Source organism: Mustela lutreola, chromosome 6 (assembly GCF_030435805.1).
Source record: "Mustela lutreola isolate mMusLut2 chromosome 6, mMusLut2.pri, whole genome shotgun sequence".
Lineage (NCBI taxonomy): Eukaryota > Metazoa > Chordata > Mammalia > Carnivora > Mustelidae > Mustela > Mustela lutreola.
The window spans coordinates 99,317,978-99,345,038 of record NC_081295.1 but is presented as its reverse complement, the minus strand read 5'-3'; the positions used below and the strand labels follow the sequence as shown (position 1 = coordinate 99,345,038).

Below are 27,061 nucleotides of genomic sequence, written 5' to 3'. Positions count from 1 at the left end.
TTACACATCTTGTTTTATGGTCCCCAAACCAGATTTTCTAGATAAAGGGATAGGTAATATCTTACTTTGAAAAAATTAAAATGATGACATTGCCCTCCAAAAAGGTTTTCCTATTGGCTCTCCTATTAACAGAATCTGAAAATGACCAGTTCAGGGTATCTGGCTGGCCCAGTCAGTAGAGCATGCGGCTCTTGGTCTCAAGGTTGTGGGTTTGAGACTGACAGTGGGTGTAGGGATTATTTTTAAGAATTAAGAGAAAAAAAAATAAGAGGGGCACCTGGGTGGCCTGCGTAGCCTGGGTGGCTACCTTCAGCTCATGTCATGATCCCAGGGTCCTGGCATTGAGCCCCAGAATGGGCTCTCTGCTTGGCAGGAAGCCTGCTTCTCCCTCTCCCACTCTCCCTGCTTGTGTTCCCTCTCTCACTGTGTCTCTTTCTGTCACATAAATAAATAAATAAATAAATAAATAAATAAATCTTTTTTAAAAAAAGGAAGAAAATGTCCACTTCATCACATCAGGGCAAACACTGGATATCGTGAATCTTTTTTAAATCAAATAGATCCAAGACCTCATTATTTTCTATTTTCTTTGATTATCAGTTGAGGGTCTTTTCTTATTTTTAAAGATTTATTTATTCATTTTTTTAAATTCATTTTTGAGAGAGAAATAGAGAGCACAAGTGGGAGGGGCAGAGGAGAGGGAGAAAGAATCTGAAGCCAGACTCTGCACTGAGCATGGAGGAGGGTCTTTTCATATGTTCATTAGCCATCTGAATTCTTCTGTGAAGTGATCTGTATCCTATGCTTTGCCCATTTTTTATTGGGTATTCACATGACTCTATTTTTATTCTTTTTCTTAAACCTTTGTATCAAAAGATTAATTCTCATACTCGGAACTAGTGTTCCATTACCGGTTTCACGGGTGGTGGCTCCTTCTTGCTCACATCAATACGTGGTAAATCAGAGATTCCAAACTTTTCTTTGTAATATTGTCGAGTGAAAGGATCACAATCATAGATGAAGAAGGTTCTCCCGAGGATAGTGAGTGGTTTCCCCACGATGAAGTCTTTGGCAGTATACCATTCCAACACCTCTTGATCAGAGATCTCCAACACACACTGAGGGAAATTCTCTGACAGAAGGTAACAGGGAGAGAAGAAAGAAAAGGAATGAGGATGGGAAGGAAGACTGACATACAGCTCCTGGACACTCTTGAGAATTTGAGGGCATACAGTCTCTGCCTGTAATCAAGTGTCTCCTCTATTCTACCAGCAGCACATAAGGCTGTGTATTTCCATCAGTTGAACGGACACAGAAACAATACTCAGATGGTTTTTGTGAAGTCTCTCTTCCATATTCAGCCTCAACTACCAGTACAGATCACTAATCTTTGCAAAACTTCATGCTTGGGGAAATCATTACAGGAGGAAAGAATAAATGTCCTTCTATAGAGTACAAGATCAATGGAGGAATCTAAGTCATTCAGTTCAACCTTCCACCCATTTATTCTTTCACCCAACGTATTCTCAATGATCACATATATCATGTACCAGGTTCACTGCTAAATACTGAGATTATAACAGTTAACAATATAGGTGGAATTTCTGCCTTGATGGAGAAAACAGTCTGTTTGGGACAATGCATACTAAACAATTACACAAATAATAGTTTCATTTCAGTTGTGATCACTGCTAGAAGGACAGTCTGAGGGGCACCTGAGTGGTTCAGTGGGTTAAATCCTCTGCCTTTGGCTCGGGTCATGATCCCAGGGTCCTGGGATCGAGCCCCGCTTCGGGCTCTCTGCTCAGCGGGAAGCCTGCTTCCCTTCCTCTCTCTCTGCCTGCCTCTCTGCCTACTTGTGATCTCTGTCTGTCAAATAAATAAATAAAATCTTAAAAAAAAAAAAAAAAGGACAGTCTGACCTAGTCCTCTGGCAGGAAGCAGGGTCAGTGAGATGATCATGCTTAACTGTTTATCTGGACACTCAACAAATTTTCAAGTGTAAAATCAACCTTGCATTTTGCAGGGGGTAGAATACTGTTTTATGAGAACTAAGGACTGACTTATTTAAGACTGATCCCTTGCAGCAGCATCACCATAGAAACCATAAGATAGTCAATTCTGTTGAAGTACCACACTCCATAGCTGTAACCACAAAGCTGACCTCAGAACTTCAGTTATGGGGGGCTTGAGAGATAGGCCACTATTCTCCTAACTGAAAGTTGCTAAGATGGAAAAATAGGGAAGAAGGCTAAGATTTTGTTACATCAGACAGAAAGGCTTGAGCTCCAGCCCTTGATCATGCCATAAGACCAAGATTTTCCCAATCATGCATCTTAAAAGTCCTATAGAGCAATGGTTTCTTCTGCCAGTGCCTAATGCCTAATCCTACTAGACCCCTTTGAGTTACCCCAGGAAGTGATGGTCACTGGGGGATACAGTCAACAATGTTCCAGGAGACCTGGGGTATGTGTGTACACATACTATAGAACCATTCACCTTTACTCACTTAACAATGATCTTTTTCATACACAGCTGGATTTCATTTACTGATATTTAAGTTTTTTTTTTTTTTGCATATATAACTCTAGTCTTACTCATGGTGTCTTTGGTTTTCTTGGTCTTTTTTTAATGAATGAATTAGTTCTTTACTGCGAATCTGCATTAGGCATAGAATTAACTGTTCTTTATTTGACAAAACTGAAAAATTAGACATGGTATTTCTTTGTGGAGAATTTTTTAAGTGATTCTATTTCCTTAATGGTTAAAGACATCTGGTTTTTATTTCTTTTGGACAAGGTTTTTATTTATTTTCTTTCTTTTTATTTCTTCTCGGACAAGATAAATTCTTTTAAAACTTTGCTCATTTCACACACACAAAAAAGAAACAAACCAAAAAACAGACTCTTAACTACAGAGAACAAACTCATGGTGACCAGAGGGGAGGTAGGTAGGAGGATGGGTAAAACACGTGAAGGGGATTAAAAGTATATGTATCTTGGGACGTCTGGGTGGCTCAGTTGGTTAAGCCTCTGCCTTCGGCTCAGGCCCTGGTCCCAGGGTCCTGGGATCAAGTCCCGCATCCGGCTCGTTGCTCAGTGGGGAGCCTGCTTCTCTCTCTGCCTCTGCCTGCCGCTCTGCCTGCTTGTGCTCTCTCTCTCTCTGACAAATAAATAAATAAATAGCATCTTAAAAAAAAAAGTATATGTATCTTGAGCACTGATTAAGTGTTGAATCACTATATTATACACCTGAAACTAATGTAACACTACACATTAACTATGCTGGAATAAAAACTTAATTTAATTTCAATTAAAATATGTTCATTTCATCTAACTGATATTAATTTCCAAATACATGAGGTTTTTTAATAGTTCTAAGATTGAATTCTAATTTGTGTCTAATTCTAATCAACTAGAAAAATATGGTATAAGATGTCCAGACTTTAAAAATTTATTAAGACTGACCAGTCTTTATAAGTGTTCCATTTGTGCTTGAAGAAATGGGAATTCTCCCAGTGTTGATGCATATACATATTCATTCTATCAATACTGACAACTCTATTACTTAAATCCTATAATATATATGAGCTTATTGACTTATCTTTTTGATCTAACAATTATAAGAAGAAATGTTTTAATGACTCCTACTATTTTGATAAATTTTTCTATTTTCTTTGCATAATAATGCTATAAATTTGTCTTTCATGTTTTGAAGCCATGTTACTAACTGCATTCACATTTAGGATTAGTACATTTTCCTGGTAAATACAATTCTTGCAATATGTAATGATCTTCTTTATCTCTAGCAATGCTTTATGACATAATGTCTATTGGTATTTTAGTAATATAGCCTTATCCATTTCTTTTGCTATTTGCTTATACATCTTTTTTAACCTTTTTATGTCTCTGTATCTTAAGTATGTTCTCAAAAATATTTTTCAAAATTTGTTTTTTAATCCTATCACTTCCTCCTTGTTATAATATATTTCAATTCTATCTTGATACTTTTTAACTCCCACGAATTAAGCATTTTTTTTTTTTTAGTTTGTAGTCAAGGTTTATTTAGAGGTACCCACACTTTGCCATTATCCTCTTCTTTTTTTTTAATCACTTCTTTTATCACTATCTCAGACCTTACTTCTGAAATTATCTTCTTTCTACTAAAAGTACACTCCAGAATTTTCCTAGTAAGGGTCTTTTGTTAGTAAAATCTGTTTTGCTTGCCTAGAAATATATTTCACTTTCTTCTTCAAAGACAGTTTCTCTAGGTATTAAATTCTATATTCTTCTCAGCACTTTGAAGATACTATTATGCTGTCTTCTGGTAACTGTTGTTATTGCAGCTGCTGTTCTGTATGGATAACCTTGTTCTTCAGGGCTGCTTTTATGATCTTTTTGATTTTGGTGTTCTTAAGTTTGACTATAACATGTCTAAGTATGAATTTATATCTTTACAACATTATTGAGGTATAATCAACTACAACAAGTTTATATATTTGGAGTGTACAATTTTGATGTTGTTAACATTTGTATTTAGCAAGGGAAAGGCAAGGTCAAAGGAGGAAAGCCAGTCTGAAGGATAATTAACAGACTTTAAGAACCTAGAACCTTGGGTTCAACAGCTGAGTAGAAGGCATCTGGTGACTTTTGGGCAATACTTACCACATACTAGTAAACTAAAATTATGTTTAGCAAAGAAAGAAGTTTTATATTCTTGAAACTTCACCTCCATCCATTATAAAAATGCAATTTTTATTCATCTTAACTACTTAAATTAAGGCCCTGGCAAAGAAAACTTCTGAAAGATACTTCTGTAACTGCCTATTACTGTCCAACACAAACTCTGCCTAGCCACTGTCTCTCAGATGCCCCCAAACATAACATACTTGTTCCTAATGCCCAACCCTTGTTCTTGTTCTTTTCTAACATGCACTTTCTCTTTGTTCTCTGCCACTCTAAATCTGGGTCCAATCTCCATTCTCCCACAAAGCCTTCCTTAGTCGTTCTAGATTACATCTCTTCACCAGAGCTCTGTCTACAAGACATAACTACTTATATAATCAGATGATCTGGTACACTTGTGTTATTGTTAAAGAGCTTTGTATATTTATATGACTTGCCTCCCCAGTCACGGGAAGTGACTGAAGGACAGAGATTCTAGGTCTGGAAATTACACTTTCATTTTATCCTCCACAGCACTTAGAATAAGAAACAGTTCCTTTAGCAATATTTAACTCTTGTTTAATTGAATATAATTAAAATCATCCACTGGATTAAATAAACAACTTTGAGAATCAGTTAGATGCTACTTCTTCAACATCACAGTTCTAGTTAAAGGAATTATTCAGCTGATGGAAGCCTAGCCCTTTCTGTCCTGTGAGTGCATAACTAACAATAACTTTCACAAAAAGATATGTTTCCTATCTCTTAAAATGACCCTATATATGTCATCAGGCTGCCTCTTGACATAACTTTGATGAAATTTTCATTAAAATTTGAGAAGTTATAGGGATGCCTGCCTGGCTCAGTTGGTGGAGTATGAGACTCTTGATCTTTGGGTTGTGAGTTTAAGCCCCATGTTGGGTGCAGAGATTACTTTTTTAAAAAATTGGGGAAGTTATAAAAGAGGATGATTATATATTTAAAATTTTAAACATAGGCCATATTGATACAGCAGAGAAAAACATAGAACTTGAGATTTCAAGGGGTTCAGTTTCAGTGATACTTTTTTCATGCCTGAATAAATTCCCATTCTTTCTCTTAATCTACTATAAATCTAATGTTTGTTAGCACTAGATGGCAGGAATTTCAGGCTCATGTAAGCATTGTGGAAGGCCTAAATTAGTACATTAGTCTCAGCGTCCTAGAACTCTAAGGGGGTCCTACAGGAGGCCAGGTTATAAGAATATGGTCGACAGCAGCCAGATTATGTTGAACTAGGGCTCAGATCCAGTTGCTGCTATCTGAGAATGAGAACTGTTTTAGCAATTATTCTCATTTCTCTAAAAGAGATTTTTACCATTAATTCTCTTAGTTTTAAAGTGAGGACTATCTTTACTACCTTTTATTTTCCCCAGTCTCATTTTCCTCTACCACACATGCCACCATTCTAACATGCAACTTCTTATGTGTATACTATGTATATCGTTTTGTTTGTATTCCACTTTACATAATTATTATTGCATAGTACATCTCATTTTTTTCCTACACAGCACTACGCTTTTAAGTGCATCAATTTGCTATCTTTACATTTAGTTATTGCTTGTAACTACTACTATTTATCAAGATATACCTTCACCATATTTTGTTTATCTAGTCTCCTGATGAGAGAAATCTCTACCTCTTTGCCCTCAAGTAACACTGCTTTTTTTTTTTTTTTTAAAGAAAACTACTATATAGGCTAGGCTAATCAATATGTGTAGGCGGATTGAATTTAGCCTTCAAAATGCCAATTTGTTTATAACCTCTAACCTCAACTTGTTTATAACCTCTAAGACAAACCTCTTGCACAATACCTGAAATTTCTTATCTCCTAGTTCCAAAAAAATAGAGTAAAAAGAAAACCAACAAAAGTATTTACAGAGTTCTGTCAGCTGTCCAAACATGAGAGATGTCATGATATGTGACACCAAGATGACATTTTGCAGGAGAAAATTATTAAACCACTAAGTCAATAACCAAAGTAAGTGTACTTATCCCAGATAAAGATGGATGGGCGGTGGGTGTCAAGTGTACTTTGTTGCATTCTCCCTCTCCAGTCACTAAGTTATTTTACACCAGCAAAGAGAGCAGGGGTTGACACAGTGGGGCCCCACCTCCATGAGTCACAGATATGCCTTTTCCATTCTTAAGTTATCCCGCATACAAACTTCCTGTTTAGGAAGTGTTGAGGTGAGAAGCAAAGTCAGGAAAGAACATAAGGAAATGGTAAGCTTTATGAAAACAAGATTGTTTTAAAAATGCATTAAAAATCTGATATTAAATAGCTTTACTTCAGAAGCCTTGCTCTTTTGCACTTTAAATGACTTTCCCACTGCTATTCTGGTTGTTTCCTTGATTTGGGTATCAGCCATCTCCACCAGACCATTTTGGAGGCAAGCCTAGACTGTGGAGCAAGCAATGGGGGGAATTATGGGAAAGTCATTTTTTGAGTACCTCAAGAACACAGCAAGAACCTCCCAAGAGTAAAGGGAATGACCATACCGATTAAGTAACTCCTTTGAAATCCAGAAGATGTCCCAATTATGGAGGATAAACTGAATAAACATACTTGCATTCTCCACCAAAACCTTCGGCATGCGCTGGCGGTTCATCAGGAGTGGGAAAGGATCTCGCCCATCATTTCGTTCATGGACTTCTCGAATTTCCACTGTGTCATCCATAAGATAGTAATGAATGATGTAGGTCCGACATTCACCAAACATGCTGTCTGTATCATCCCAGATTGCATAGAATCGAAGAACCTTTGAAGAACCCAAAGTAGTGACTTAAGAATTCTACAAGTGGAGAGATTAACTTAAGTACTTTGGCATTCATATATCAGACAATGATGGAAAAAGCTACAAAAACTATGAAGTAATCTCATAAAAAAAATTCACCAAAGATACAAAAACATCCGAAATTATATACCAGATGTCAACAGCTGGAAAGTATTAAATAGCAGGCTTATAAGTTTGTACTGAAAAAGCAGAATTCACTTTCATCCAAAATATTAGTCAGTGAAAGAGAAGCCGAATTAAAAAAGCAATGGAAACTATAAGACACTGATGAAAGAAACTGAAGAAGACACAAATAAATGGAGAGATATTTTGTGCTCACCATAAAAGAATTAATATTGTTAAAATGTCCATACTAACTAAAGCAACCTACAGATTTAATGCAATTCCTATCAAAATTCCAATGGTATTTTTCACAGAACTAGAGAAAAGAATCCTAAAATTTGTGTGGAACCCTAAAAGGCCCTGAATAGCCCAAAAAACTCTTGAAAAAAAACAAAGGCAGAGGTATCATGTTCCCTGATCTCAAACTATACTACAACACTATAGTAATCAAAACAGTATGGTACTGGCAAAAGACACATAGATCAACAGAACAGAAATGACAGCCCAGAAACAAACTCACACTTCTATGGTCAATTAATTTATGAAAAATGAGGCAAGAATATACAATGGGGAAAGATAGTCTCTTCAATAAATGATGCAGGGAAAACTGTGGACAACTACATGCAAAAGAATGAAACTAGACCACTTTCTCATAGACCACCATACACAAAAATAAACTCCAAATAGATTAAAGATCTGAAGCCATAAAACTCCTAGGAGAAAACAGAGGCAGTAAGCTTGTCGACATTGATCTGAGCCATGTTTCTTTAGATGTGACTCCAAAGGCAAGGGAAACAAAAACAAAAATAAACAAATGAGACTACATCAAACTAAAAAGTCTTTATACAATGAAGAAAACTACCAACAAAGTGAAAAGGTAATCTACTGAAAGGGAGAAGATATTTACAAATTATATCTGATACAGAAGGGATTAACATCCAAAATATATAAAGAATTCCTACAACTCAATAACAAAAAACCCCCACAAATTCTGATCTTAAAAAAAAAAATTGGCAGAGGATCTGAATAGTTATTCTTCCGAAGAAGACACAAATGGCCACCAGGCACATAAAAAGATGCTCAACATTATTAATCATCAGAGAAATGCAAACCAAAACACCAATGAGATATCAACTTACACTTGTTAGAATGGCTATCATCCCAAAGACAAGAAATAACAAGTGCTGGCTGGAGAAAAAGGAACCCTTGTACACTGTTGTAGGAATGTAAACTGGTGCAACCACTATGGAAAACAATATGAGGTGCCTCAGAAAATTAAAAATAGAAATACCATATGATCCAGCAATTCCACTACTAGGTAGCCTCCAAAGAAAATGAAACACTAATACAAAAAGATATAAGCATCCCAAGTTCATTGCAGCATTATTTATAATAGCCAAGATTTGGGAATAACCTGTCCACCAAACGATTAATGGAGAAAGATGTGATTTATACATACAATGGAATATTCCTCAGCCATATGAAAGAATGAAGTCTTGCCCTTTGCAAAAACATGGATGAACTTTGAGGGTATTATGCTAAGTGAAACAAGTCAGACAGAGAAAGACAAATATTGCTTAATATCACTTATATGTAGAATCTAAAAAAACAACAAAACCGAACCCAGCTCATAGATATGGAAAACAGACTGGTGGTTGCCAGAGGGTAGGGAGCTTGGGGTGCAGGTTGGGGGGGAATGGGTGGAGTAGGTGAAGGAGATTAAGAAGTACAAACTTCCAGTTATAAAATAAATAAGTCATGGGAACGTAATGTACAGAATGGGGAATATAGTCAATAATATTATATTAACTTTGTAATATGACAGATGGTAACTAGACTTATTGTGGTGATAACTTTGCAATGTATCCAATTGTCAAATCACCATGTTATATCCTGAAGCTAATATAATCTACATCAATTATACCTCAATAAACAACAACAACAACAACAAACAAGAAAAAAAAGAGCAGCATGTTTTATACAGGGGCTTATATTTATTAATAAAGGTATATGTAAACAGTTTATATGTAATTAGTATTGAAAGAATTTTCATTTATTAATCAGTCCTTTTTATCCATCAACATATCTCTTCTAGTAACAGTATCAACAACACAATCTTTAAAGACAAAAGAATAACAGATATATGATTGATATATAGAATGTCCTTAAAAGATGTTAGTGCTAGGCAAATTCTTCTGAAGTAAAAGGAATTACATTTCTGAGAGAACACCCACAGCAAAGCAGCACTGAGAATGATCTCCCCATCTTTTGTACAGAAAGGAGAAGAGCAAATCTGCCCCCACACACCAACCCACAGTGGGGAGGATAGGATGGTTGGAACAAAGCTGGAAAACACCTAGACTCCTCTGTACTCAGACATTCATATAAAATTTAACAAGAAAGCATCTGCGATGGGATTTCTGTGAAATTACTATTTTATCATTGGAAACCTACCTAGATGAAATAGCTTTGAAATTTCCCAATAAATCAGTTAGGGTTTCCCAAAGAAGGTTATAAAATGAACTCCTATTTGGGAAAAGAAGCAATCGGTTGGAAATGTGAAGTGGGAAGCAGACATAGCTCAGGAATTGCTTTAAGACTGAAAAGTTTGGTGGAACTCCTAGGACTTAACTCCCTAACATCTTTGGGTCTCGGTCTCTAATACAATACTTGGACATTCCTGTTCCTCCAACTCTAAATGAAACCAGAAAGATAGCATTGTCTCCAAATGGCTAATTACCGATGTAACATTTTAAAACACACATCTACCAGAACAGTTGGCTAATAAACATGCATAACATTTGGAGATGAGCAAAGCCACTGACGTGCTTAGTTACTTACTTGTTTATCAAAGGTGAGAAACTGCTTCAGTTGGTCAAAATCCGATGGGGTGACATACTTACGAAGAGGCTGTTTCCGGAGTTCAGTGTAAGGATCAAGAGCCATCTTCTCTGGAGGATTTAATTCAATTCCTTGACTTTCTAAAAATACCTACATCATGCAAAAGTAATAATGATCATCTTTCTTGAAGCTTCCATAAGTAATAACTGATGGTATAAAGAGAAGCATAATAATCATTTCTATGCCATTGTCCAAATTAATCATTAGCTTCAGTGTGAGGCAAATCTTAGCTGCACTAAGCCTCCAACTGACCCAACACTATGATGCAGATAACAACTGGTAATTACTGATAAATATTATAAAGCTTCTAGGCAATATGCTAAGTTAACTGGAAGACATAATAATAAGGTATCTGGCTCCAAATATGAATTTAGATCAATGAAATTCAGTTAGATGCCCAAGAACAGAGTAAGTCCTGGGGTTGCTTACATACACACATCTGAAACCCAACCACAGTTTCAAACAATATGTAATTCATATCAGATATGGGGGCAAGCTAAGTTAAGCTGAAATCAAATTCCCAACTTTCCAACTCACCAAAACCAATTATCTGATTAAGTCCCCATCTCCACCCGCCTCTAAGAAGGAAAAGAATCACTGGTTATTTTAGACCAGAAAATACTGTAGCAAAATAGGAGAGACAAGCCAAGTACTCAAATCTCACCAGATAAAGTTAAGGAAAGCATCTGAACTTAACATGATCTTGTTTGATTTGCTAATTATAAGTAAATACAATATTTTCAGGAACTATATCTTTTAATACAACTTGGCATTTCTTCTTCATAAAAGCAGGACAATAAGCTGTATATTTTTTAGTAATGAGAAAAGAACAATGGCATGGGGTCTGTTTACATTCTAGAATTAGAAATTAATCTGAAATATGGGTTTCTTTTGGGAATTGTGTCATGTGCTTTTGGACAATTCAATCGAAAATATACAGGACCCAGAACCAAAATATTTGGGTTCTAATATTAGCTCTGCTGCTAACTAGCTTGTAACCTTAGTATTTAAAGTTTCACTGAACAGTCTCCAATATCTTTCAATATTAAAACACTGTGATCTCAATGTCTATTAAAACTACTGAGCCAGAGATAATGACTAACACTATTCTCCTCTCCCTTGAAATGATGTATTAGTGTAGCAGGATTATTGATTGAGGTATTTAATGGGATTTTTACTCTTTCTGTTGCTTTCAACAGACCAGGCCCTCTGTTAACCTTACCTTGGGGATTTGGGCAGGAATGCAGAAGCTTCCTGAAGTTGACTATTCTTCCTATCTCTTAGGAAAGGCCTAAACTCTTTGAAGAGATTATTCTGAGGTATCTCAAAAGGACCGGAAAGAAGGGAATGTCTTTGAAGGCAAGGAGAGAAAAAGGGGGAAATTCTCCGAGACTGGAAAACAGACACAAGTTGATGGGTCTCAGAAGAGCAAGACTCCCCACGTGTGCTTAGGGATGCTCACAGCACACGTGCAGCGGGTCAGGCACATAAGTCTCAGGCATTCGGGGTCTCGGTATCTGACCTAGCATCAAAGCATCCAGGAGGTGCCCTTGCTCACAGACAGCCTATGGACCCTGCCTGTATGACCGCAGCAGGCCTGGGTGTGCCGTCTTGTTGTTCTTAGGGCTTGGAATTTTTGGCAAAGCTGAGGGTGAATAGAAACAGCAGCCCAGTTGGATGGCAGCTCAAGTAGGTTTTAAGTTATTTTTTAAAACACAAAACAGTATTTCCCACACACATGCATATATGGGGTAGGATTCACACCTGCTATACTACTGGTAATAAAGTCTAGATCTAGGGGTCACGTTTATGTTATGTACTTTTTAGCAACACACACACACAGAGGTCGCCGTGACATTCCTTCAGGAGAAAGTCTATGTGTGAGCTACGCTCCCTTCAGGCATGAGCTCCAGTGCTGCCAACCTGTTCATGAATCAACAGAATATTTTAAACATGGCATCTTTAAACAGAAACACACATTAAAGAAAGTTATAGAAACCTAACTCCTTATTTTTCCTAGGAGTGATGGATCCATAGTTGCTAATGATTAAGGGCTCGTGGTGACTTCCTAGAACAGAACTGCCATCAACAATGAGAGTTGGGGTGACTGGGTGACTCAGTCGGTTAAGCGTATCTCTTTAGGAGAGTTGAATTACTGCACAGCAATGAACTGCTGATATTCAAATTGTTCATAAAGAGACAACTGTAAAAATTATCCCAGTACCTGAAATTTAAATAATATTTTTTAAAAGATTTTATTTATTTATTTGACAGACAGAGATAACAAGTAGGCAGAGAGGCAGGCAGAGAGAGAGAGAGGAGGGAGCAGAGAGCCCGATGCAGGACTCAATCCCAGGACCCTTGGATCATGACCTGAGCCGAAGGCAGAGGCTTTAACCCACTGAGCCACCCAGGCATCCCTAAATAATATTTTATAATTCCTCAGTATACAATTCTGAAACTGCCTCAAAAACCTAAAAAATGAGAGAGAAAAATCTGTTTTTCCAAAGATGGTCGAGCACCTCTACCTTCTGCACTGTTTGTCACTGTTGCTTTGGGATGGCACGGATGCCAGGGCTCCTTCCTTTACTTCCTTGAGGTCTCTGTTCATCTGCTATCTTTTTTTTTTTCTTAAAGATTTTATTTATTTATTTGACAGAGAGAGACACAGCAATAGAGGGAATATAGGCAGGGGGAGTGGGAGAGGGAGAAGCAGGTTTCCTGCTGAGCAGGGAGCCCAAGGCAGGCTCGATCCAGAAGCCAGGGATCATGACCTGAGCCAAAGGCAGACACTTAATGACTGAGCTACCCAGGCGCCCTGTTCATCTGTCATCCTATCAGTGAGGCCTTCCTGACCAGCCTCTTCACACAGAAGTTCCCTCTGCTTCCCCTTCCCTCTTCTCTGCTCTAGTTTCTTCTGAAGCTCTAAGCAGCATCTGACATGTTACATACTTGTCTGCTTATTTTTGTCTCCTCCAGCCAGAATGTAATAGCATTTATAAGGGCAAGTCTATGTATTTGGCACCTAGAACCATGCCTGGCACAGAGCAGGCACCCAGTAAGTATTTACTAAGTAAATTATTAAATGTAAAGCATTAAATGAGTGAATTCACAGGAACTCAGTATGTGGTAAAGATTAATCACATGTGGCATTTGGTAACATGGGATTAAAGGTACAAAATAATTCAGAAACATATCTTTGCTTCTAGAAATTATTTAATCTAAGACAAATTCAGAAAATTCAGAACTGACTTTCTAATACCTACATTTTGTGCTAAAGAAAGGATTCTCCTGAGTCTATATATGTACACATAACTTTTTAACAATGTGTCAAAAATCTATACTTATGAAATAGAGGAAATGAAGAATTCTTCTTGATATAAACAAGCATTCTCCTTTAAAAATTGTTTTATTTCCAGAAATCTTTAGATAGCAAGTTTCTCCCAAATATAGCAAGTATGACTTACAGGAAAAATATGAATTGCACAAAAAAATGTTAGGCTCATATCTGCTAATAAAGGTAATATTACTTTTGCAACTCAAACTTCAGATAAATCATCCAATTCCTCTTTCATATTTCTGTCCCATCAAGGGTGTTACCTCCCCTATTCTCCACGTGAACTGGCATGGGAACTGGTTTCTTATCAAATGATTCAGCTATGGTGCAAGTTTAATTTTATCTGAATGGATATGTAGCCATATCATTGTGAAAAAAGTGATGTCACTACACTGTGTTGACACACAGCAATGCACACACAAACACCTCATTAACCTACATAATAATCCATACAGGACAGATTACCAGAGTCCTCCTCTTACCCTTATATTTTTCTTCTCCTTTTTAAAGATTTTATTTGTTTATTTGAGAGGGAGAGAGCACAAGCAGGGATGGGAGGGACAGGGACAAGCAGACTGCCCACCAAGCAGGGAGTCCCACACAGGGATGGATCCCAGGACCCCAAGATCATGACCTGAGCCCAAGGCAGATGCTTAACTGGCTGAGCCACCCAGGCTCCCCTCCTCTTACCCTTATAAATGAAACATATCCTTCTGTAAATTAGAATGATGCTTCAGACACCACAATTTCCGGAAATGTATACTATACCTGTGTGAATCGGTCACAGTCAACAATGCGGAAAGTTTTGCCATAAATTGTAATGTTTATTCCTCGATTTAGGTCTTTCCAATGGTAATGGTCTCCCTGGTCATTCTTGGTTAGCCGCTGGCGTTTGATTAACTTGCCTTGAAGGATCCCAGAGTTTTCCACAACAGGTTCCATGACAGACATGCTGTCATCTTCCAGATAGTAGTAAATGTTCACTTGACGAATCCTATAATGTTCCTCAGTTGACATAGGAACATCTTCTTGGAAATAGGCAGCAAATTTCAGCACCTATAACACACAAGGAAGGGGAAAATGGCATTGCATTAGTCTCTCATCCAAAAAACATCCAGTGCCTTCCTCTAAAGAGAACCACTCTGGGAGAATAAATACTCATCACTCCTATTTTCTAAACTGAAGGGTGTTAAACCATGGCCCGTGGGACCCATCTATCCCTGCCACCTGATTTTGTATGACTGCCAATCTAAGAACGTTTTATTTACATATTTAAATTATTTAAAAAATCAAAACAATAAAACTCAAAACACATGAAAATGATACAAAATTTGAATTTCAGTACCTACAAATAATTATGTAAATAATTAGCAGGTATTTGCCAATGACTGCTTTCCCATTACAAGGGTAGGTTTGAGCAGTTGTGATAGAGACCACATGGGCTGTTACTATGGACTGAATTTCGTCTCCCTCCCCCCAAAAATTTGTATGAGGAAGCTCTAACCCTTAATACGACTGTACCTGGAGACAAAGTCTTTAGGGAGTGATTAAGCTTAAGTGAGGTCCCAACAGTGGGGCCCTGAACCAAATGAATTGGTGGCTTTGTAAGGAGGGGAAGACCTATCTCTCAGCAGACCCACCCTGAGGAAAGGTCACATGAGGACATAGCAAGAAAGCAGCTATCTAAATCCAGAAAGAGAGCCCTCACCAGAAATTTAATCAGAATGAGAAAATTAATTTTTATTATGTAAGGCACCAGTATATGGTATTTTATTACGGCAGCTCAAGTTGACTAAGATAGCTACAAAGCCTCAAATATTTACTATTTGATCCTTCACAGAAAAAGTTTGCTGAAGTCTGCTCTAGGTACTTCAAAGTACATACAGACTACGTAGTAATGTGGTCCTTGATGAGATGGCTTAAAGACCTTAACCTCACTAACTTCACTTCTATGTCAAAAATCTTAGAATTTCTGCAGACTCAAAAATTTGGACAAAACTATAACCTTTGGTTTCAAAATGAAAACAAAGCCTCAAGTCCATTTTCTTTAGGAGAGTCCCCTGTAAATGCATATTAATGACATATTCATTCTTAGAGAATTCATATGAATGTGACTCAAATCATCAATGCAGCATAGACTCTTTGGGTGGCACATAAACACACCCTCACTGCACTCAGAAATATACATGACAGATAGAGCAAACCCTAGGACCTCTAGGGAGCATCAGTGGGGAGTAAAAATGGCACATTCTAGTGCATATTTAAAAACATTTTATAATATCAAAAGCTTGAGTTGACAAGCTTTCGGATTAATTTTAAAACTTTCTTTTATCCTGACTTTATTTTGCAAATTTCCTCCCCTGAAGAGAAAAATACTAGAATGGTGTTGTAGGTAGACAAGGGTGTGAACCTAAACCTTCACTGGAACTAGAAGTTCCACTGGAACAAGAAGACTGTTTAATGAAAACACAAATATGGCTTGATGAATGGGAAGATGCATTATTTTATACATGAGTGCTATTGCTAAAAAGGATTAGTGTCTACTGTGGAAAAATAAGATTAAAAACCAAAAGAGATCGGGCAACGGCATAGGTGAAATATGCATATAATGGAATAAAACCTTAAAACTCTTAATAAAAAGGTGAAATGCATGAATGGAATGGAATTTTTAAAGGAGAAAGCTAATACAGTAAAAGCAAAAGATAAAAGATCAGTTTCAGGTAACATTTTTAGATTGACTGCAAAGTACTGAAATGGGAACATGATCACTAATTCATGCATGAAATGGTCTGTGCTTGAGCCACAGATATATAAATATATAAAACACGAGAGCCAGAAATGATCAGCTAATTGAACCTTCCTCATTTTACAAACGAGACTCAGAGTGGTAGATTGACTTGCTTGAGGTCAAACTCAGGGTTAGGGGCACAAGTGGGGCTGAAACTATCTGTAGACTCACAGAGAAATAAGAAAAAGGTAAAGAAATACCCAGCCATATACCTGATGCTGTTCAGGTTCAGCCTCTGAATGGATATGTGAATGTGTTCCTAACAGATGAGTTCACTGAGATGGGGCAAGGGGGATGATATGGATTCTGGCTGAGACATTTAAAAAAATTTTTTACACTAAGTGACTATGAATGTAAATAGTATAATTCCACCACCAGGTTATTTTCTATCTTCCAGCCTCTAGTTTCAATAGGTACTCAATTAAAGTTGACTAGCTAGATGAACACTGTATAGACATTTAACAAAAAGAATAAAATGAAAAAAAGACCCAAAAAAGACAGAAAGAAAACAGGCTAGGAGTAAATTAGGAGACTTAACTTGTAAAATCTGGTCATTCATTTTCAGTCTCAGTTATACATAAAAATCATCCGGAGATTAAGATCGATGAGGGTTAGGGTGACATCTCAGTTTCTTAAAAGTCCCACTAGGGATTCTGTTGTATGGCAGGGTTAGGACTACCTCACCTTAATTTAAAGAGGAGGCTCACTGACAAGGAAAATTAGGGATGATATGGAAATGTCAACAGATGGAAATAAAATAGCTCACATTACAAAAGCGTAAGGGTAAATGAGACAGAAATGAAAATGTTACCGTACCCTCTGGTTATATTATGCTAAACCTGAAACATTCCCTGAAAAATAAAAACTTATGGGAAACAGCCTGGCGAAAACTGAAAAAAGATGGAGTTGTTACCATGATGACATTTTGCATTTCACAAAGGCTAAGAATGTGCATCAGTACCAATAAGCCTTCCAAAAAGTAGACAGCACAGAGCAGGTAAACGTGGAGCAATACAAACTCAAGAATTCAGACTTCATCCAACTTTTCTTTAACTGTATTTGGAAAATATTTCAGAGAAGTCTACAGGGAATTATTTTCTGTAATAAGCTTCCTGACTAAAGAAAGCCTCTTTCAATCCTGAGTTCAGCTGTCTATGACTAAAGGTTGAGGCATTTGAACAATTTTCTCCTCAGAGCCCTCTGGAAAACCTGTGGTTTGCTGTTGACTTTTCTGCAAACAGTTGGCTCTCAGAAATCTGAATTCAAGGGTATCCTGAAATCCCAGATGATACCTTTTTGTCAAAAGCCACATGTGCAGGAATAAATTGTGCAGGTGGGGCCTGCTTAGGTTGGCCATAAGTTAAAATTGGTGCCTTGCTGGCCAACTCATCCAGCTCAGCCTGGGACAGCTGGTTGACCTGGAGCCGCTCCCCGCCTATCCCAACCGTTGGACGTCGAACAACTGCATAGCCATTCCTGTAGCCCAGCGTCTGGCTTCTATGAAATGCTGTTTTCTGAATAACAAAAGAAGTGTTTCATTAATAATATTTTATGAATATGTGTTAGGTAAAAGAGTTAACTTTCAGAAACATCATAACTTAAACCTTATAAACATCACAAACCTTGTATCAAAAGCTTACCTATACCAGAGGCTTCTAATATTTTGGGCTAAACACCTGGTCAGGAACAAGGAGAAAAGCAGCAGCCTGAGCTTAAAACAAAACTTAAAGCCATGTTCCAGAATGCCCAATTTAATTACCAGCTCACATTTCATTAGAAACTAAAATATTGCCTTATCTATACTCTTAATCTTTCACTTAATTCTTTCTATGTTTTTAATCTTATCTACTGTTCAGAAACCATGGAACTTAGAAGATGTGACTCTATGAAATGAATTTTTACTCAAAATAAAAGGCCCTTCTTGTTATAGTAACACAGATACATTCATATAACTCTTTGGAAAGCAAGTATTATATATTTAAAGTCTTAAACTTAATAATTCTACCTTTGATCCTTTATTTTAAAAATATAAGCCAAATCATGGCAAAGAACAATATGCCTAAAGCTGATCATTATAATGTTAATTATAATAGTAAAACACTAGAAACAATATAAAAGGCACACATATGAGTTAATAATGGAAAACTCACTTTATGAACTATGATGCAGCCATTAAAATATTGGTTTTAAAGACCACGTGGCAATCTGTGAAAAATGTTTGTGATTTAATAAGTCAAAAAGAGCAGCATATAAAATTATATGTATACTATAGGGTGCCTGGTGGCTTTGCCGGTTAAGCAGTTGCCTTCAGCTCAGGTCATGATCTTATGGTCCTGGGAATGGGCCCCACCTCAGTCTCCCTGCTCAGTGGGGAGTCTACTTTCCCCTCTCCCTCTGATCCTTCTCCCCACCTGTGCTCTCTCTCTGTCTCAAATAAATAAATAAAATATTTTTTAAAATTTTTTAAAATTATATGTATACTATAATTAGAAGCATGTAAACATGTACACAAAAAGAAACTGGATTTGGATAATGTTCTCTGTATTATTTCTGAATTATGTTGATTTTTTTATAATGAGCTTTTTTTGGCAATTGGAAAAAAAAAAAACAAAAGATTAAATAAAAAAAGAAGGAAGTGTAAAGGAAATATTTTTGAAGGCAAAGGAGAGACCAAAATGGTAACATACAACACCCCAGCCTCCCTACCCCTCCATAAAGATCAACAATTAGACGATTATCCATAGACAAAAGCAGCTCTAGAAGAGATTTGGAGTTCAGTTAGGTTGTTTTAGGAACACAGTGGAACAAAAAACCTGAGAATAACTACTCAAGGAGAAGGAAGACTTCATTTTGCCCGCATCACCTCATCCTCCAAGCCAGCATTGCTCAGTGTCAGGAGGGAACTTCCTGGCCAGAAAGAGGTCCCCTGGCCAGGATGGAAGAGCAACCAGCTTCTCCAATCTTTTGGGGTAGTCCACAAAAATCCCACGTCAGTTTCCTCCCATCTAGACCAGCAAAGCTGAAAAGTATAAGGCCAGCTAGGAACCCGGAAACAAAAGTAAGGGCTACTGGCAGCAGCCCCTCAGTGGAAGTGACCATGGTGTGTAGACACCTGCTCTGCAGATAAACCCAGCAGATCTTACCACTGACCCAAAGCCAAGGGCCAGGATATTTGCAGCCACTTCGTACCCTCTCAGATTTCATCAGCTTTCATCCCAGAGGCATTGATTATTCCAGGCATCAGAGCCCCTTCCCTTTCCTCCCCTCCCCATATCCCCACCAGAGCCTGGGAACCACACCGGCAGTCAGCTCAGGCCTCTGCAGCTGCTGGACTGCAAGATGCCAGCACAGACACCCTCTGGCTGACCCCTCCCCCATTCATGCACTTGGAACTAGCCCCTCCAGCTGTGCATCTGCACATCGCCCAACCCTCATCACAGGCCTCCACTGAAGTGTGCATGTTCGAGGGAGAGTGTGCAGCCCAACCAGGGCCTCCTGCCAGTGGGCTCATAGTTGGCCCTGTCGTTTGCCTTCTCTGCTTCCCACCACTCTGTGTATGTCTGCAAATGGCCCCTGCCATTACATAGGCACCAATTGGCCAGTTGGCACCCTACAGCCAATTATGTGTACCCCTACCTACTCCAGTCACCACTGCTGCTTGCCCTGCTCCCTAGCTGCTGGACCTGGAGGTTGCCAAAGACCCCAACAGCCCTTGCAGCCACTATGCACACCCTGTAGCACCTGTCAAGGGCCACACAGTTGTCAGTGCCATAGACCCCAGTGGCCTGCGCTAGAGAGACATCATGCCCCCTAAACATGAACCCAGTACCATATAGCCCTGCCCTTGGAGTCCTATACCACTAGGCCCAGGAACACAGCAAGCTTCAGCATGCCTCCACCTATAGGTGAAAGTCATCCCATACCAAAGTCAGTCCATAAAGTCTGGAAGAGGTAGCTGATTCTTTATGTGAAGACACCTACGCAAGATACAGGGATCATGAAGAACCAGGGAAACATGATTTCACCACTTATAATAACTCGTCCCAAAGAAATGAAGAACCAGGAATTGCCTAATGAAAAAAATTCAAAATTCTCCTAAAGATGCTCAGAGACCTACAAAAGAACAGAGATGGGCAATTTAATGATATCAGGAAAACAATAAAGGAACAAAGTGAGAAATTCTACAAAGACGTAGAAAACATTAAAAAGAGCCAAATGGAAATTCTGGAGCTGAAGAACACCATGACTGAACTGAAGAATTCAACTATAACTTCAAAAGAAGATTTGAACAAGCAAAAGAAAGAATCTGTAAGCTAAAGGCAAATAACTTGAAGTTAACAAATCAGAGGAGAAAAAAAAAAAAAGAGTGAAAAGGAATGAAGAAAGCCTATGGGACTTATGGGATACCGACAAGAAAAATCACATATGTGTCACTATATCCTTTTCTAGAAGGAAAAGACAGAAAGAGGCAGAAAGCTTATTTAAAGAAATAATGTTTGAGAACTTCTCAAGCCTGGGTAGAGATCTGGACACTCAAGTTTGTGAAGTTATTGGTACTCATAATTTCAATCTAAATCATCTTCTCCAAGACACATGATAATAAAGTGGTCTAAAATCAAAGACAAAGAGAGAATTTCAAAAGCAGTAAAGAAAGAAACTCATACAAAGGAACTTCCATAAATGATCAGATTTCTCACCAGAGATCTTGCAGGCCAGGAGAGAATGGGATCATCCATTCTAAGTGTTAAAAGAAACTGCCAACCCAGGATATTTTACCCAGGGAAAATGTGCTTCAGAAAGGAAGGCAAGATAAAGACATTCCCTAATAAACAAAGAGAGGATTCATTGCCACTAAACCTGCCTTATGAGGAATGCTGAAAGAAGTTCTTCAAGTTGAAACAAAAAGGCATTAATTAGTAACATGAAAATACACAACACATAGATAAAGGTGAGCATATAGTCAGATTCAGAATATCCTAATACTGTAACATAGTGATGTGTTCACTTCTTCATTCTAGTACAAAGATTAAAGGAAAAGTATTGAAAACCTTTCTAGCTCCAATAATCTGTTAGTGGATGCAAAACATAAGAAGATGTAAATGATGACATCAAAAAACATAAAGTGAAAGGAGATATGATGATAAGGATAGGGTGTTTATATATGATCAAGGCTGAACTGCTATCAGTGTAGATTGTTACATATGTTTCATGTGAGTCTCATGCTAACCACAAAGCAAAAATCTACAGCAGCTTCACAAAAAACGAGAAAGAAATCAAAGATACTACTATGACTAATCATCAATTCACAAAGGAAGACAGCAAGATAGGAAGAAAGGAACAGGGAACTACAAAACAGCCAGAAAACTTAAAGTGGTAGGGATGCCCATGTGGCTCAGTTGGTTAGGCGTCTGCCTTCGGCTTCCGTCATGATCCCTGGGTCCTGGGATCAAGTACCATGTCAGGCTGTCTGCTCAGCAGGGTGCCTGCTTCTCCCTCTGCTTGCCTCTTGCTGTGCCTGCTGCTCTCCCTGCTTGTGCTCTCTCTCTCTGACAAATAAACAAAATCTTTTTTAAAAAATGGCATTAGTAAGTCCTTACCTATCAATAGTTACTCTAAACATAAATGAATTGAATTCTCTATCCAAAGGCAAAAAGCTGGACGATTTTTAAAAAAAAAAACCACAAGATCCAACTATATGTTGCCCTATACTATGAGAGACTCATTTTGGCTTGAAGCACACTCATAAACTGAAAGTGAAGGGATGGAAAAAGATAATCCATGCAAGTAGAAACCAAAAGAGAACATGGGTAACTATACTTAGAGCAAACAAAATAGACTTTAAGCCAAAAATGCTACCAAGAAACACGGATGGTCATTATATAACGGTAAGGGGATCAATTTATCAAGAAGATATAACCACCACCTGAAAATAATACAAAACTTTATGTTAATTATTCAGGAATTAAAATAAAACAAACAGAGGGGAAAAGATATAATTATCATAAATACATATGTACCCCACATCAAAGCAGATACTAATAGATCTGAAGGGAGAAATAGCCAACAAGACAATAATAGGGATTTCAACAGATGACTAAATCAGATAGGAAATGAATAAGGAAAGGTTGGATTTCAATCATACTTTAGACCAAACAAACATTAAAAAAATCTACCCAAAACCCCTAAAATACACATTCTTCTAAAGTCTACAAACATTCTCCAGGATAGGTTATATGAAAGGTGACAAAACAAGTCTTAGCAGATTGAAATCATACCTACTATGCTTTTGCACCACAATGGTATGAAACTAGAAATCAGTAACAAGAAGAAAACTGAAAAATTCACAAATATGTAGAAATCAAATAACACACTCTTGTACAACCAGTGGGTCAAAGAAGAAATCAAAACGGAAATCAAAAAGTATCTTGAAACAAATGAAAATAGAAGCATAATATATGTAAACCTTTGGGAACCTGCAAAAGCAGTTTAATAGGGTGTGTGTGGGTGTGTGGGTGTGTATTTTGTTTTTTTTAGACAGCAAGAGAGAGAGAGAGTGAGTGAGCTGTGGAGGTGGGAGGTGGGGCACTGAGGGAGAGAGAGAATCCCAAGAAGGCTCCCTGCCCAGGGCAGCACCCAACACAGGGCTCAATCCCACGACCCAAAGATTATGACCCAAGCCAAAACCAAAAGTCAGATACCCAACCTACCAAGACACCCAGGTGTCCCAATAGAGGATTTTATAGTGATAAATGCATGCATTAAGGAATGAGAAAGATCTCCCTGATATCAACACCAGATAAGGATACTATATGAAAAGAAAGTTACAGATCAATATCCTTGATAAATATAGATGCAAAAAAAAATATTAGCAAACCACATTCAACATCTCATTAAAAGGATCATATATCATGATGAAGTAGTATTCCTGAGATGCAAAGATGATTCAACATATACACGTCAGTACTTGTTATACAACACATTAAGAGAATGAAAGATAAAAATCAAAAGATCATCTCAATAGGTGAAGAAAAAGTGTTTGACAAAACATCCATTCATAATAAAAATCTGACAAACGGAGTATAGAAGGAACATACCTTAACATAGTAAACGCCACATGTGACAAGTCCATAGCTAATATCAAACTTGATGTGAAGGGTTGAAAACTTTTCCTCTAAGATCAGGAACAAGACAAGGATGTCCACTCTTACCATTCCTATTCACCATAGAACTAGAAGTCTTGGCCAGAGCAATCAGGCAACAGAAAGAAGTAAGAGGCATCCAGTTAGGAAAGGAAGAAGTAAAACCCTCTTTGCATTCAGATGACATGATCTTACATTTAAAACCCCTAAAGACTCCACCAGAAAACTGTTAGAACTAATCAATGAATTCAGTAAAGTTGCAGGATACAAAATCAATATACAGAGAAAAATTGTGTTCCTATACACTAACAATAAACTATCTGAAATTGAAATTAAGAAAACAATTCCATTTACAATAGCACAAAAACAATAAAATACTTCAATGGCATGTTTCACAGAAATAGAAAAAACAATCCTAAAATTTGCATGGAACCACAAAAAAAAAAAAAAAACCCAAATAGCCAAAGCGGCCTTGAGAAAGAAGAACAAAGCTGGAGGCATCACACTTTCTAATTTCAAGCTATCATTACAAAGCTACAATAATCAAAACTACCTGGTACTGGCATAAAAAGAGACACATATATGGTGAATGCTGTGAAGTGTATAAACCTGGCAATTCACAGACCTGTACCCCTGGGGCTAATAATACATTACATGTTTATAAAAAATTTTTTTAAAAAGAGACACATAAGCCAATGGAACAGAATAGAGCCCAGAAATAAGCTCATGCATATATGGTCAACTATCTTTGACAAGAGTACCAAGAACACACACTGGGGACAGGACAGCCTCTTCAGTAAGTGGCTGGGAAAACTGGGTATCCCCACAAAAGAATGAAATCAGATCCCTATTTTATAGAACTCACAAAAATTAACTCAAAGTGATTGAAGACTTAAAAGTAAGACCTGGAACTGTAAAACTCCTTGAAGGAGAAAAGGGGAAAAGCTCCCTGACATTAGTTTTGACAAGGACTTCTAGATATAATACCAAAAGCACAGTCAGCAGAAGCAAATATAAACAAGTGGAGCTACATAAAATTAAAAAAGCTTCTGTACAGCAAAGGAAATAATCAACAAAATGACAAGGCGACCTAGGGAAAGGGAGAAAATATTTACAAACTGTTTTAGTCTGTTCAGGCTAGTCTAACAAAATACCAGAGACTGGGTAGCCTCCCCATCCCTCTTAGTCATTATGGTTCATTCTCTGAATGCTTTGAGAGTTATACACATCTAGTTCTTCAGTGCTAAATAAAGATAGTGACCATGTTTTCCAAATTTCAAATAAGACAAAAGGTTGACACCTGGACAGTCTATTTAAAATAGAAAGTAAGTCCAAGGCACAGTTCATGTTATATGAAGCACAGCAATGTACATTCTCAGAGCCTGGGACCTCCAGTCTGCATCTGTGTAATCCCCCAAATCGACTCACCCCTCCTGTTCGTAATGCACACTCACCAACACCAATGCTGAGGCTGCTCCTGCATAGGGCAGGAATGTGCCTACATTTTCTAACTTACATAGAACGGAAAAGTCCACTGAAGGAAAAGCTCTATGATGCTGTGTCTTAATGCAGAGATAATTATGAAGAAGCAGCTCAGAATCCAGACTTTCACCAAAATTTCAACTTCAATTCATTCTCCCAAAGAAAATAAATGGACTACATATTTTATCTTACCTTCATACCCCTGGAATGGAGCTTTTAGCTTAAGTTATTAAACTATACAAATACAAATTATTATTGTCTTATCTATGATAGTTTACTGAATCTCAACATTGATCTTCAAACATATTTCTGTAACCAGGTTAAAATCAAAACAAATACGAATAATTTTGTCAAGGGCTAAGCCATGTCAGAAGGGAGAAAAAAGTTTTTCTTTTCCTCTTCAATTTTGTCTACAGAACACAAAACAGTTAAAGCAGGGAAGGAGCAAAATAATCAAATCAGGAATATTTCATTAAAATGTTAGAAAAGAATAGGAGTACAGGAAGGAAGAAAAAAAAAAAACAGCTAATCAATTGTGAATGAAAGGATTGGAATGGAATGATCTCCTGTAAAGCAGGGAGAGATGGTTTGGGAGGAAGATAGGCAAGTGTTGAAAGTCTAACTTTTGGAGAAACAGCAATTGAGAACGAAGATAAAACAGGACGGGGAGAAGGTGGGACTAAGTTGTAGAAAAGTCGAAAGTGCTAAACGGGAAGGGGGTGGGGCTAGGTAGGAGCACAAACGAGGACCCGCTACTAGCACCCGGTGGAAAGGAGAGAATGAGTGGAAATGATACGTATGAGACAGGAAACGGAGCTGGGAGGGGTTAGCTTAGTGGGTCCAGGATACGGAAGGCGAAGGAGGCGAGCGGGAATGATGTGCCTGGGAGATGGGCAGGATGGGGCTGTGGGAAGGAGGACCAAGATGTAGGGAGGCTGAGTGGGTGAAGGGGGCTAGGCTGGGGGGCTGAGGGCGGCTAAGAAGGGAGCTGGGCAGAGAGGGGTACGGTGTGGGAGAACGAGCTGGGGGGGAACCTAGCCAGAGCTTGGGAGGAAGGGGGGGGGGTGTAAAACAGAGATCTAGAGGAAGAGGCAGGAGCTGAAAGAGCAGGGCAAGAACGGGGCGAGGACGACGAGAACGACGGCGGCCAATAAATGCCTGGATGGAGTCAAAAAGCTAGAGAGGAAGGAGCGGAGAGCCAAGGATGGGAGAGAGAGGATGAGGCTGGAGGGGGAGGACGACGGAACTGTGGTGGCGGACAGAGACAAGTTGAGGGCAGAGGACGGGTCTGAAGGGAGAGAGCAATTCCGGGTGGAGGAGAAGGCAGGTGCACCAAGGGGCGAGCCCTGCGAGGCTGCCAGGGGGTGGAGTCCTCACCGTGGAGTCCTTGAAGGACGTGCCCGGGAGAAAGGGCAGGCCATGCACAGGGTTGGACACCATCGCGGCCGCTTTTGCCGCAGCCACCTGGGTGGAGCGTTGGCCTTCCCGGTTGCCCGGGCGACGAGCCGCGTCCGCCGGCCCCGCGAAGCTCCATGGTGATGCCAAACATCCGGCGAGGCCCGCGTGGGGGCGGGGCCTGAGGCGCGCGTGGGGGCGGGGCCTGAGGCGCGGGCGCGAAGCGTCTGCGCGTGCGCCGCCCGCGGGCCGGGCGTCCAGGCGAAGAGGCAGCCGCAGCCACAGGCGCGGGGAGGTTGGAGCTGTTGGGCGGGGTGGGAGGAGGTGACTGCGAAGAGGCTGCGGTCGTGGGCCGGAGGTCCGAGGGTGGGAGCCGGCCCTTAGATGAGTTACAGTGGCGGGGAAGCTGCTTCCTT

At 38.7% G+C, this 27,061-nt stretch overlaps 1 protein-coding gene across 2 annotated transcripts in view; it reads right to left on the bottom strand.

The window, feature by feature from the left end:
* The window catches only part of EFHC1 (EF-hand domain containing 1), a 58,637-nt gene extending 31,853 nt beyond the window's left edge, over nucleotides 1-26,784 (bottom strand). Inside the window, exons 1-6 of one of the 2 annotated variants that reach the window (XM_059178245.1) lie at nucleotides 26,628-26,784; nucleotides 17,922-18,143; nucleotides 14,610-14,897; nucleotides 10,445-10,594; nucleotides 7,273-7,465; nucleotides 912-1,132 (exon numbers count right to left, since the gene is read on the bottom strand). In XM_059178245.1, coding sequence (XP_059034228.1) covers nucleotides 912-1,132; nucleotides 7,273-7,465; nucleotides 10,445-10,594; nucleotides 14,610-14,897; nucleotides 17,922-18,143; nucleotides 26,628-26,690 — 1,137 coding nt within the window. In that variant the 5' untranslated portion in view covers nucleotides 26,691-26,784. The remainder of the gene's footprint in view (nucleotides 1-911; nucleotides 1,133-7,272; nucleotides 7,466-10,444; nucleotides 10,595-14,609; nucleotides 14,898-17,921; nucleotides 18,144-26,627) is intronic. The other variant, XM_059178246.1, reaches the window with a different exon arrangement.
* Nucleotides 26,785-27,061: the final 277 nt, after the last annotated feature.